The sequence below is a fragment of the Dermacentor albipictus genome, chromosome 1 (assembly GCF_038994185.2).
Source record: "Dermacentor albipictus isolate Rhodes 1998 colony chromosome 1, USDA_Dalb.pri_finalv2, whole genome shotgun sequence".
Classification (NCBI taxonomy): domain Eukaryota; kingdom Metazoa; phylum Arthropoda; class Arachnida; order Ixodida; family Ixodidae; genus Dermacentor; species Dermacentor albipictus.
Genome location: NC_091821.1, coordinates 378,590,502 through 378,604,842, shown reverse-complemented (window position 1 = coordinate 378,604,842; position 14,341 = coordinate 378,590,502). Strand labels below are relative to the sequence as shown.

Here is a 14,341-nt window from a genome sequence, read left to right as displayed (position 1 = left end):
ATCGCAGCAGACGCGCCGATATCCGCACAACGTCCTCCACGGTGCCACCCTTATCAGCACGTAAAAGCGTATGCAGAAGAATAAAAGAAAGTAAAAGAGAAGGTACAAGAAAGAAAGAACCGAATTAGAAGGCGGCCTTCTCTTGCGTTCATTCGCCGTTATGCGCGACGCGAAAACGCCATCATGATCGGGTAAGTTGCTTCTGGCATGACTAGCCTTCTGGCGTCTGACGTCTCTATGCGTGCATCTTAAAACAGCAATCCAAATGAGCCGTCTGGCGCTGGAGTGTGAGAGACACGAGGCGCGCTCTGGCTCTCCAGACGGCGCTGGGGAGAGTCCAGACGGAACGACAGTTTTGCGAAGTGGAGGGACGTGCGGCAGAGTGACACGTGATTTCGCTTGACCGCGCTCCTGATTGGCTGACGCCAGCTGCACATTCTGCTCCGGCGACACGTTATTAGAAAACAGGGTGCAGCCGCCTTCGTCGCAGTACGTGCATGTACACATGGCGCCGGGACGATAGAAATGAAAAGGACAGAGAATTGCGCTTACTCGTCATCCTGAGGCGGCTCGGGCAGAGCCTTGTTGAAGCCTTGCTTTCCTATCAGCCAATACGTCGGCTGTCGTCCGCGGCCCTGCATTTTGGGAAATGTTCGCAAGAGAGAGAAATAACAGTGTTAGCATTACTGAACAGCGACCGACACACTTCTTTTATTCCGTAGCCGATGAAGGCAAGATCGACGAAATGGACGTGTTGTAGTGCCAGTAGACATTTTAGGAAAATACCAAGCTGATTTTCCCGCAATGTTCAGAAGTTATTGGTTTCGTGCGGCAAATATGATGGAAAAGGATGCACGAAAGCACGAGCAATAACGCACTACAGCCACGCATTATTCAGCATTTTAGTGAAGAGCGATGCCCCCTATTTTGGGAAATGTGCTGTGCGAAAAATTCAGCACACAAATGAACAGAAGTGTGTCTTGTTGTGTAATTACTAGAAGGTTCCAGCTATGGCCAAACTCAAGTTTCCCTATTCAAATGCACACAAAATGTAGAAATGATATCACTATACAACCGCTACACCGATTTGTATGAAATATGGTACATTTAGCTAAGTCCTACCGGCTGTTGGAATTAGAATTTCGATTCAGAACATCGGATATGTACAGAAATAGACAGAAATGGGCAAATAAAGTCATTGAATGTAAAATCCCACAATTTCGCTTGTAACTGTGCACCAAAAAGATATATAATTCTGCAAACTGTATCTGGTTATATCGTCCAATGTGGACAAATATGATGTGTTAGGTTATAGCTTAGGTGAAATGGTTACATTCTTTATGTGAGTTTTGTGAATGTTCTAAGCACAATTCAATGGCACAAGTCAGTGGCATAAGCCACTGACATGAGTGGCATGCTTTTATTCGCTTACTTGCATAATTGTACACGTGATTCTGCAACGAAAAAAAATTATTTTTGGCAATTGCTGCGAATTATATAAATTTATTTAAATATTCAAATAAAATATTTTCGCTTCGGTGCGCAAAAATTATTGTTGAGGACAGTGAGAGTATTTCAACTCTCATTTTAAATGAAAGAAGCTTCATCAGAATCTGTTCAGTGGATGCTTACGTTAGAACTGTTCATAAGAGCAGACGCAGACAAGTAAATTGTGATTTTGGGCACATATTTAGCGAAGTCGATCCGCCAATGCGAAACAGCACTTACGAACGAAAATCTTTGTGAAATAAGCCCCAGATGTTTTCGGTGTAACTTTAGAGAGGCAAATGTTTTTTTAAAGATACATCAACGAGGCCAGTTATGTTAATCGTATTGGGAGTGGAGAATTTACAAGCCATAGAGGATGCGAGAACGGGATGCGGTGTTCGACGCTCTCTTTAGGCCTCCGCACAATCTCACTGTTACGTCATTGATTGTAACAGCATCTGCACGGCGCTGCATAGGTGCGCGTCAGGAAACAACACTTTGATTGCGTTCAAAAACAAGCAAGACTCAAAGCACGGAAATTTGCAACTTTCTGGCGCAAGAAGAAGCACAAATGCGTGAAATTACGTTAGAATCCGTGGAGTCGCACTGACGTGAAAAGCGTGATGGTCAAGACGCGATGCATGGCATTTTTTTTTCTCCACTACAAAATGAAATTGGCCTACAGAAACGGGGTTATCACTTTGAACGAGTGCTTTACGTGCCAAATGAACATAAAATTCATATTTACAACGTCTTAATTTGCCCGAAGAAGCAATACGGAAGACAGAAATGCTGGAAACGCTCCATGTGACTGGAGCTCTTTCATCCTACCACTTAAAGAAGTATCAATAAGCTCCACGTTCTGAGAACCCGTACACAGTGAAGAGTGACCGGCGCGACGTTCTGCTGACCCCCGCGTCATTTTCGAAACACAAATTTACCTACAGAACGCCGCCAGCAGAGAGCAGCTCAGGTTCTTGTCCAAAAAGCAAGAGCCAAGGCAGTCATCACACCAGATGTTTTGAGCAGCTGGAAAGGAGCACACGTGAGATGCCCCTACTGCCTAGCGATCACCAGCGTCGACCTCAAGCATCTGATCTGTGCCTGTCCTGCCACAGCCAGCCTCAGAAATAAGCACACCGAGCCGTCACGGTCCAAGTGTCTTACGACGACTGGATCGCACCGCAAGGAGACGCCACCAGAAAAAATTAACGCCTTGCTTGCCTTCTCTAAGGAGGCAGGCATCCTTCCCGTCACCTTAACCCCTACCGCCATCTACCGCCACAGGCCATCATTTCAAATAAAGGCTTCAGTCAATCAATCAATGAGCGCAAAAATAAATTAAGATCTGGACCCAGATTGTAAGTATATACAAATAATTAGTATTTTCAGTGAGCACCCTTTTTTTCAACAACCTTTGCTACTTCAAGCGCACTTGGCAGGCGATGAGTGAAAACGCGATTTATGTTGTCATTCACTGGCGACGCGTCAATCAATTACCCCCTCCCTCCCGCTTTCTAAACAAAGATTCTCCAACATTCCCGGAATTTGAAGCGGAGTTTGAACTCTGGTATGATGTAACAACTTTCATGTGACGTGGATGACGCCCCGAGGTGATACTCACCTTGAGCACAATCTCCCCTCTGTACCTGACAGAGTAACCGCCGGCTTGTCGCAGCTTCCTCTCCGTTGTCTTGCTGATGTGAATCCGGTATGCTGCGGAGCGAGAGAGTGAGATGTGGTTAAATCAATGGACGTATAGAGAAGCCGCAGGCAGTGCTTGACGTCGCAAAAGTGTGCTGTAGCTGCTGCCACCAGTGTCGCAATATTTTCAACTCTAGTGTTATGAGTTCTTTTTTTTTATCTCCTTTCGAACGATTAGGTTAATTCTTTAGGGCAAGTTGTCTAAAGTTACTTGGTGAAAACTATTGTTCAAGAGAGAGAGATATTAAAACAATATTAAGAAAGGGAGATTATATAAAGAGAGAAAGGGAGAGCATATATATGTGTGTATATATATATATATATATATATATATATATATATATATATATATATATATATATATATATATATATATATATATATATATATATATATATATATATATATATATATATATATATAGAGAGAGAGAGAGAGAGAGAGAGAGAGAGAGAGAGAGCACATGCATACAATCACTGCTTTTCACAACACGAGCTGTTCAATGTAGCGAATAGCCTAAAAAGAAACGGACAGTGTTCAATGGATATTACACGGAAGCACTATGTTGAGTTACAGATTGTCAAATAACGCGTTTGCGATTGGAAAGAGATCAGTTTTACCGTGAACTGCGCATAAATTAAAGGCGGGTGGCGACGCCCAAAGTTGCGGCAATAGTCCAATATGACCCCATGCGTTTTGACAGCATTTGGTAGCAGCTAGGCAATGCGTTTAATGAGAACGCATTGCATTTCACTCGACAGTGAACAAAATCCTCATCCCGCAACTTCCGCAGACGTTCTCTGGCGAAAAAGAAACGGACGGAAATAAGTGAAAATACCTCGAACTTTCAGATAACATTGTGACGGCATAAATGGCGCTATGTTGGCGCTGTTCTGGAGCGAAATTAAAAAAAGAAAAGAAAAGAACGATCGGCTTCGTCGTGCTTGCTAATACGCAACACCGAATAAATCTGGAGGAGGTATTGCACGAGTAATCTACCATGCTAGATCACTTTAGCGTTTCTCTTCAGCGTTCATTTAATGCGTCCGTCCGCTCTTGCAGGTTGTAATTTGCGTCATGACATACCAGCTGTATTTTCATATATGCAGCATGTCAGTGCCACGCAGCCTAAATGATTAATGGCTGACTTGCACCGACGTCGTACGACAGCGTACCTCGCCCCGTCGACTCCATCCTGGACGCTGTGTTGACGGTGTCTCCGAACAGGCAGTACCGCGGCATGGTAAGACCCACCACACCTGCGACAACAGCTCCTGCACAAGGGAGAAGAACGAAATGCCGGCGTCGGCGGCGAGGCTGGATTTTCATTGCTTAGATGCAAATCACGTACTTAATAGTCATAATACACCTACAAGTGGCTTCACTGCTTTTGATGAAAGGAAAGTGAGTTTTAGCATACAACACCGTTAGGTGCAATACAATAAGACTCTTTAACATAACTCCCCTTTTTTTGTCCCCCTTATTTTTTCACCTGTGCAGAGTAGCGGGAGAGAGCATACTAGCTCGGGTCGACCTCTCTGACTTTCTAATAAATTATTTGTCAACTCTCCGTGGCCGCCGTCCAAAATGCTCCACCGCTAAACGCCATTACGAAGACATTGCGCTTCATCTCATGGATGGGAGCTCCATACCCCTAGTCACCAATATCCGTGTGCTCGGCTTGCTCATAGAGGCGAACGGAGCGAATGACATGGCCCTCGCCAAAATCAAGATGAATACAGCCAACACCATGAGACTTTTGAAGCGGGTCTCCAACCGCCGTGGGGGTATGAAAGAGGAGAATCTGCTCCGATTAATCCAGTCATTCGTAATTTGCCACATCACCTACGTTGCTGCGTATCTAAACTGGTACAAGGCTGAACACACCAAGATCAACATACTTATACGCGGTGTCTATAAACAAGTCCTCGGCCTCCCGGTTGCACCAGCACTGACCTCCTCCTTCAACTAGGCGTCCACAACACACTGGACGAGCTCATCGAGGCCCAACGTCGCTCTCAGCTGGAGAGACTCACTCTCACAGCGACGGGTCGCCATATCCTCACCTCGCACGGTATCACCTACCACCATCAACACGGCCATAAGCACTAGATCCCCTCCACCATACGAGCTTGGATTCACGCCGATCCTATCCCCAGAAATATGCACCCCGAATACAACCACGCACGTCGCACAGCACGTGCCACGGTTCTCACCAAATCCCTTACTCGCCACGACGGTGTGAGTTTCGTCGACGCCGCCGAGTATCCCCACGGTACCCGCTTTGCAGCAGTCACCATGCGTGAAGGCTCTCTCCACCATGCTATCAGCCTAGTAACCCCACACGCTGAGGAAGCTGAAGAAGTGGCCATCGCGCTAGCCACACTAGACCCAACATGCCATACCATCGTCTCTGACTCCCGCTCCGCCGTTATCAACTATATCAACGGCCGTATTTCACACCAAGCCTTGCGCATCTTGCAACAAGCGCCCCGCTCAACCGACCATCAGGTTACACTCGTCTGGTTCCCGGCTCATGTAGGCACCGTCCACCCGCACCTCCCCAACCTCAACGAGGTTACCCACTCCCTAGCGCGAGGCCTAGTTAACCGCGCGGGAGAAGGGGAGGCTGCCCCCACCGGTAGGGATCGCCTGACACGCTACAATGATCTTGTGAAGTCCTTCTACTTAGAGCGTAGAACCTTCCCCGGCCCACACAACAAACTATCCCGAGCGCAGGCTACAACTTTCCGCCTGCTACAAACCAATACTTACCCCTCGTTACAACTTTACAACAAGATCTACCCAGACATTTACCCCAATCCCACGTGCCATATCTGCAAGACACAGCCAGCCACACTTCCACACATGCTTTGGGACTGTACAGACCAATACCCCGACACTAACCCCACGACCCTCTCGTCGAGATGGCACGCTGCCCTGCATAGCCCCAACCTTGACGACCAACTCTGGGCGACCCAGCAGGCCTGCGAGGCGGCGAAGAGGCAACATCTCGACGTCCCCACGTGGGAGGCCTAGGCTCAGCCACCATCTCTTGCTGGTTTCAATAAAGTTTATTCAGTCAGTCAGTCTTTCTTGTGCCGCTAGCGTAGTTTGCGTGCGTGTGCGTTTGGGCGTGTGTGTTTATCTTCTCCTAATGTATTTATTTCATCCCTAGCTCATCATCTATTTCACCTGGTATTGGCCAAACCCGTCGCTCGGTTAACCTCTCTAGTTTTAAAGTTGATCTTTTTCTCCCTCTTCTTTGGACAGATATTGTACAAAAGCTAATGTAACTAATGGCAACGATGTGGCACTGTCCAAGCTTTAATGCGGTAGTAGTTATTAAGGCGCAGTCTCACAATGTAGACGCGACCAGCGCAGTTTACCATCAGTAGCCACGTAGCCACGTTGGATTAGTTGTTCTGGTTATATTAAGCGTGTCTGTTAGTAAGAAAAGCGCTGGTAAAAATTATAGGGGCTACATAAACGTATTCACAGCTTCTTGGCCTAGCGCCCGGTTATCCGTAACGGGTATCTTATTTTAACGTTTTTAAAAGTCGCCTCTGGCATTTAGCACAAATCTACTTATTGAGCAAGAACAATCAAAAAAGTATAAACTACGTAACTGCGCGTAACTGCGCGTATAAACTACAATCAATGCGCGTAATTTATTAAATATTACAATTTCACTAGTTAAACTTTCTACTAACTACTTTAGCCCATATATTGCAATACCAGTGATTTCGCAAGTCACTTCCACTTGGAAACTTACCATAAAAATGCGCTCTTGTTCTACTTACTTTTCTGACTAAATGCCTTTTTATGCATTGAAGCTCGAAAGTTACTGGACCATCAGTGCATTTTGTCGCCAACTTTGAGAACGCATATGTCAAAACTGGTGTCATTGTAAGAATTCGTTCCAAGTGGATATGTCTTGAAAGATCACCGGTTACAATTCGTAAATTGCATTATGTGATTCAATTTAATTAGTCTATAACTTGATTAGCAATTTCTTTTAATTAGTCAGATATTCGCTTTCCTTTTCTTGTGAAAATAATGTCTGCCTTGGAGAGTAATCTTGCTCATTTAGTAGAATTTTGCGACATGTCACGGGTGATTTTTAAAAATTCTGTTAGCGATAAAACAAGACACCCTGTATAAATACACCGTTAGATATGTCAGCTGGCATGAGAAGTGGCTACTTTTCGTTATCGATAAGTTTACCCAAATTGATGTCCCGCCCCCGACTATGAGGCCAGGAAAAAGATATCTGAAAGGTTCAAGCTCGTGCGAATGTTCAAATTAAGGTGGCTAGCCCTCGTTACCCATATACTGAAAATGTGTGTCTCCTATGAAAAGTTACCGAGTGTACGTAACATGACCCCCCAATAACTTCGCATAGCTGCACTGCTCCTTCCCCGCAAGAAATCGCTTTTATGCCGCTTCTAAGTTTCTATAAGTTCGGCGTGAACGATGAAGCGATGCGGCATACAACGGCAGGAACCCTTTTCCCTCCTATCATAAGCATTACATTGACCACACCTCACCAAACTCGATCCGGTCATTCTCTCCAAGACTCAGCCCAACCAGCGCTAACTGGTGAACTGCATAAGTGCCTACAAATGTTCCCGAGCGGAACCTTTGACTAGACTAGGGAACTTCTTAACACAGTGGCACCTTTTAAAGCATTTCTTAAATTAAGTAATTAATTAATTTTATTCTTAGAGATAATACGTCGCAGTTTACGTATGCGTGGCTGTTAGTTTTAAACATAAGACATGACGACCTCCCCCCCCACCCCCCAAAAAAGAAAGAAAGACACAATAATTAACATCAGGATTACAGTACTCATTTACATTCGTCGTAATTGCACAAACACGCCCGCGAACCGTTTATCTTGCGCACGCCTTTATACTTGTCTCCAGGAGCTGCCGCTTGACGATCTCATTTCTGAGTGTCCGATAGTAGGACTGCACGACACACGACTGTACATCGTGGCGTGGGTGGCGTGGGTGGCGTGGGTGCGAAGTACATGTATGCATACATCACATGTACAAAGCTCACTGTGCAGTCTCTGCGTCATCCGCGCACGCTCTCTCTCTCTCATTTTCCTTCTCCCTTCCCCCTACCCAGACTACCAGGCCAGAGACAATGCTCCTTCGTCGGACTTCTCTTGCTTTTCTCGCATTAAAAAAATAAAATTCTGAAGTGTGGTTTATCCCGAGCGCCTGATACTCCTACGCGCGCGCGCGCGCACCGCACACTGTTTCACCGTGAAGGGCAAATCTTGACTAAGCAGCCTCTGACGCAACTCCGTCCCACCATTTGCGCGTAAACACGTGCACGCGTCTCTGCGTTGTCCCAATCGCTTAGGACTGCAGCGACGCGTCGAAGGCTTAACGCCGGGCAAATCACTCTCGAGGGCGAGGAACGACGGAGCTCGTGGCCCGCGTGGGAGGACGCGCGACGTCCGGCGTAGCCGCCGCGGCGAGCCTCTGGCGCGCTGAGCGGCGTATACGTACGCTGCCCGCCGTCCCTGCGCTGACGTCGCGTTACGCAAGCGTGCTCGCGATCTACGACGCGGGATCGCGGCTACAGAAGTGGCGAAACTAGTGTGTGTGTGCGCCGAGAGATATTTCTGTCACTGTGGCGTCGGCCCGCTTCGGGGCCTCATTTAAGCGCACCGCGAAAAGCCGGTCGACGCGGCGGTTTGTTTCTCTTTGCCTTGCCGCAACCGCAAACACGGTAGCAAAAATAAGAACAATTTTCGCGTGCATATTCTTATAGAGAAAAAGTTTGTGTTACCTTGAGAGAGAGAGAGAGAGAGATAGATAGATAGATAGATAGATAGAGAGAGAGAGAGAGAGAGAGAGAGAGAGAGAGAGAGAGAGAGAGGGGCGTGATATTACAGGCCCTGACAGGATATATCTGCGTTGTCTAAGCGCTCAAACTGCGTTCCTTAATGAAGGTTTCACCTTATTAGGATAAAGCGTGCGCATAAATGAACTTTGCCCTTGGTTATCCTTGTTCTCTGCGCTCTTCTCGTCAGGCCGGAATAATTACGTATGGAAGGGCACTTAGAAAAAAAAGAAAAAGAAAGAGATAACTTTGAAGTAGTCAAGCGTTACCATTATCGCAAGGAGCGAGCGTTCGATGTTGGAAAGGGTAGGAGGAAGTAATATCTAAATAAATAAATAAACGTAAATAAATAATATAAATAATATAAATAATATAAATAATAATAAATAATGATAATAAATAATAATAAATAATTCCTACATCGAGTGTGGTCCGATATCTCGAACCAGTTGTGTAATTATGTAAAATAGACCAGCTTCTCGTTTCCTTCAACCTCCCGATCTCATCTCCTCACCAACAAGCAACTCTCGGCGATAGATACGGACGACGGCAAGGGTCCGCTTAGCCGGCTCAGTACGACGCCCAGATACAGCGAAAGCCAGAGACCATGTTTTAGGTGCCCACGCCGTGCAGGCAAGCGACTCTCATAGTAACGCCTTAATCCGAACTGCGGACCCCAAAACCGGATCACAACACCAGAATATTTTCGCCCGAGTAAGTGGATCCCTTTTATCTCGTTCGACATAAGTTACACCAACTAAGTGAGATATATTTGCCAAAATGTTTCGTATACTCTGTGGATCTTATGTGGAACGAGATTACGAATTCACGGTCAGTACTTTCAGACTAAGGGCGTGTTTCAATTAGGGCCAGCATCGGATACAGTCTACGTAGACTGTAGACAGCTAAGGAGACAGACAAGACAGCGTCGAGCCCAAGTAATAGGACCCGTTTGGAACTGTCTAAAAGACGATGGGAACGCGCCTCTGCGACGTGAAGCCACCTCGCAGCGAGAAGAAAAAGGTAAGAAAAACGATTATTATTGCTGTATTTTAACTCTTTCTGCGTACGAAGCTATGAAAAACACAACTTACGTTAAGCGCACAGGAAAGCGTGACTACGTTTTCTTGTTCGCAGACTACGTTCCACGTTCCCATCGAGTTTTTTCCAGTATTCCTGCTCAGTCACCTGGACCGCAACGTGGACAGCATCGTTTGTGATTTTGGCTCCGATGTTGTGTTCGCGAAGCTGTCTTCTTTGGCGTCTTCGTCAGAATGGGAACGGGATTTAAGATGGCCGCTGTCCGTTTAGCCGTCTAGATTGCCTTCCATGGCGAGGATGGAAACGGTCTAAGTTGCCTGGAACGTAAAAAAAATGACCCCCCTCCAAACGCACGCACGCACGCACGCACGCGCGCACGCACACACACGCACGCACACACACACACACGCACGCACACGCACGCACACACACGCACACACACACACACACGCACAGGCACACACACACACACACACGCACGCACACACACGCACACACACACACACACGCACGCACACGCACACGCACGCACGCACACACACACACACACGCACACGCACAAAGAAAAAAAAGAGAACCCGCACGGAAAATAATATCCTCCTAGTAATGTCTGGAGAAGGTAATCATCTCAAAAGAGCCCCAAAACATAATTTACGCTGCCCCAATCCTCTAAGCTGGACGCATGTTGTCGCCTTTGTTGATAAAGTGAACAAGATAAAAGGGCCATGCCAGGTGCCTTTATCTGGTCCACGGCAAACGCATGATAAAGATTTAACGGGCCCAATTTTACATGGGAAGTGGTTGGTGAAATCCACAGCTAGCCGGTTGTTGTTGTTTCTTAACACTGTTGGAAACTGTAACTATATGGAAACGGTAACTAAACGTACATTAAAAAAAAAACTAGACGAGAGAGAGAGAAAAAAAGAGACAGAAAGCCGTTGAAATGATTTCCAAGCCTCCTTGTAATCTAACAGTAAGTCTGAAGTTTCGTTCAAGGTCCACTGTATGCAGAATCTATATTTTTGCTGCATCGTGGAACAATGTTGTCAAATATATTTTCGTTAAAAAATGCTTCAACATGTGCCTGATGTGATGAATACTGATGAATAATGCAACTGTCGCTGTGTACATGAGCCAGTTTTGATACGGTGACATCAATGTATGATACCATGGCGCGAGGGCGAGCGGCAGAGAGAATAATAATAATAATAATAATAATAATAATAATAATAATAATAATAATAATAATAATAATAATAATAATAATAATAATAATAATAATAATAATAATAATAATAATAATAATAATAATAATAACCTACTACTAGATTCAGGTGATATGCAATTGCGCAAGACGCATTGAACCCGGCGATATCAAATTTTTCAAAATAACGACACCTCCTATTCCCTTGGCACAAAAATTCCTTTCAAACCAGAAAAACTGAATTGTTACGCGGTTACGCTGTCGAACTCCAGTATTAAATATTTGTTGTCGCAAGGCTGGTCTGGCATCCTCTGCTCTGTGCCCATTCTGTGCAATAAATAAGACCATAGATCATTTTCTTTTGTTCTGCCTCCGTTGTTCCTTCTTTAAGAGAAAAAAAACATTTTAGAACCAACGTTCACACAACTTGGTTTAAATTTTTCCATTTTAAATATCTTTTCTCTAGGAGCCCCCTCCCTTGGAAACTACCAAGGGGATGTCTGCTCAGGCGTGGAGGAATTCATAGTTGTTTCAAGACGATTCTCTTAAGCTCTTCATACATGATTTTAATCCGTTTCCACCTGACACTTTTACCAGTTTTTGTAATACCAACATCTTCCTAATACCATCCAAATCTTGGCCAATCTTCCGCAGTGGGTACGTGCCATCGAAGAAGGATGCCCTGTCTTATTCGCACAAGAAGAAGAAAGGCGACGAAGTCAACCTGACGCACCTCCAGTTAGCTACCCTTCGCTGGAGTAAGTATGGGGGATGAAAACGACAGAAAGAAGGGCAGAGGAAGCAGTATATTTACACGAACACGTGCAGATGCGCAACATGTCTACAAGTGGTCGCGCAGAGAACTGTCGACTGGAGGTACTTTACTAATACTCTCGTTGCTTTGTGCGTGCATTGGCCACTGACCAAGGATCTTTGTTTCCGAAAATGGTCTCGAGCCGAGCCGGTTTATTGCTCTCCGGAGAAGATGCTGTACAGGAGCTGTAGCGAGCTGTCGTTTTGGTCGACGTGTAGCCAATGAAATGAAAAGCAGACGAGTGACCTGCCACGTACCTGTGTGCAATCCGATGCGCAGCATGAGAGGCACGTTGGGCATGTGTCGGATGCGAAAGCGGCCACAGTGGTGCAGCAGGTCCAGCGCCATGGTGGCCACCTGCTCGGCATGGTCCCGGGTGCGCTCGGGGAGGCCGCCCACCACCATGTACGCGTCACCGATGGTCTCCACCTGCAACGACATAATAAACCACAGGAACAGAAGAGTGTGTGCGTGTGGAACTCGTGTTCGCAGTCGGCGGACACCGTGTGTCAGTAATAGTGTTCCTGTATACGCCCCCGCAGGGAGCCCTGTATATGCTCCCGCAGGGAGCATATACAGGGACACTAGTCAGTAAGAGAGGAACGGTGGTTTTATTGTAAAGGTTTCCGGTGTTCATTGCTATAATGACTCCCCGGAAGTAGCATAAACCATGTTGTCGGGAAACCCACAATATTATTTTTCAGGGCTAAACTTTTTAGAGTGCTATAGTATTCATAACGGAAACAGGTGGAGCGAGGTTCGGGGCATTCAATGACGATTTAGTGGTAAATGCGCGAGAAATGCATTAACATTACGTCCCAACTCTCTGAAGCGCCGCATCTGTGATTTAAGCCCCTCTCTACGCCTACACCACGGGACCTACTTCACACAAAAACTTATTTCACTTTGACACTTCTAATGCTAATGCACTAAAAGAGAGACAGAGACAGTTTGTCGTTACTGTTCAACTCAGAGCAAGATACTTCTTGGAGCGTGACTGAACTGTGCTAGAGTTCGTGCTCGCGTGGTTATCTACTATTTCCGCTACACGTCCACAAATAGTACCAACTGCATCTGCGCTTGCACCTGCTTCACGGTGTGAAATTTGTAATTTACTCAAGGTTGCTTCGGATAGGGTGCGGGATAGGAGCAGTCAGTATTAATTACGCATGATTATGTGTTTTATATCACTCTTAAAGATAGCATATAACTGCGTGGCACGAACAAATTTACTATTGTGGCTAAATTGTAAGCATCCAGGGATTCAGAAGAATAATGGCGAGGTGACGTTCCACCATTTCTCTGCCATTCTAAACGTTTATCGGCAATAATTCTGTCGGCGATAGAAGCTGGAACGCGTCAAAAGCGCAAGCAATGCAACTCCAACGTGCTTCCACGGTGAAATTCTTCCTTCCTTTAGGCTCGAAAGTATGGTCCTCGGAATCTCTGAAGACCAGCGACGTCGGAAGCGCATGCGTTCACAAGAACTCCGTAGACAGCAAAAATTTGCAAAACCCAGAAGGCATGGGCGACTGCAATTTACGAGGAGTTGGGGTACGTAGACAGAAACTGACAGCTGCACTGCGTCTTTTTTTCTTTGTTTTTTTGAGCGACAGAACACGAATGCTCACTTTGAAGCTACATGCCGTAGCGACAAAGCTTAATCAGCATTGCGACTTTTTTTTTCATTGTACATGTAAGCGAGTATGCATTTGCAGTCAACAGGAAAATGTCGTCTAAGCTAAAACTACAAGAAAAAAAAACCCTGGTCGACATATTGCAATTTTCGGCTACGTGCACACTATTTGAGGCTCTGTGAACACTATAAACAAACGTAGTCATACCTTGTAGACGTTGTAGTGATTGATAGTCGAATCGAAAGCCGTGTAGAGGTCATTCAGAAAGTCTACGATCTCCATTGGTTCACTGTACGCTGATATTGTCGTGAAGCCGACGATATCGCTGAAGTAAACTGTCACTTCTTCGAACTTCTCTGGCACCACGGGCAGGCCGGCCTTGAGGGTCTCTGCTACGGAGCTGAAAAGCCGGAGTGTAATGAAATAATTTCTCATTTACTTTTAATATGACAATTGGATAGTTAAGAGTATCGCTACTAAGCCAAATACTTGATTCCTCCGAATGCACCAAGGCTACACCAACCGCACACGTATGAGACGCGCTTAAGTCGACACCCCAGTCTTTCAATTCTATTCAGTTCAAGTTCTTTT

At 45.7% G+C, this 14,341-nt stretch overlaps 1 protein-coding gene across 2 annotated transcripts in view; it reads right to left on the bottom strand.

The window, feature by feature from the left end:
• Nucleotides 1–14,341, bottom strand: part of LOC135900257 (retinal guanylyl cyclase 1-like) — a 223,465-nt gene that overhangs the window by 5,100 nt on the left and 204,024 nt on the right. For both annotated transcript variants that reach the window (XM_070531931.1, XM_065429687.2), the window contains exons 14-18: nt 13,958–14,150; nt 12,371–12,542; nt 4,368–4,466; nt 3,113–3,204; nt 553–635 (exon numbers count right to left, since the gene is read on the bottom strand). In XM_070531931.1, coding sequence (XP_070388032.1) covers nt 553–635; nt 3,113–3,204; nt 4,368–4,466; nt 12,371–12,542; nt 13,958–14,150 — 639 coding nt within the window. The remainder of the gene's footprint in view (nt 1–552; nt 636–3,112; nt 3,205–4,367; nt 4,467–12,370; nt 12,543–13,957; nt 14,151–14,341) is intronic.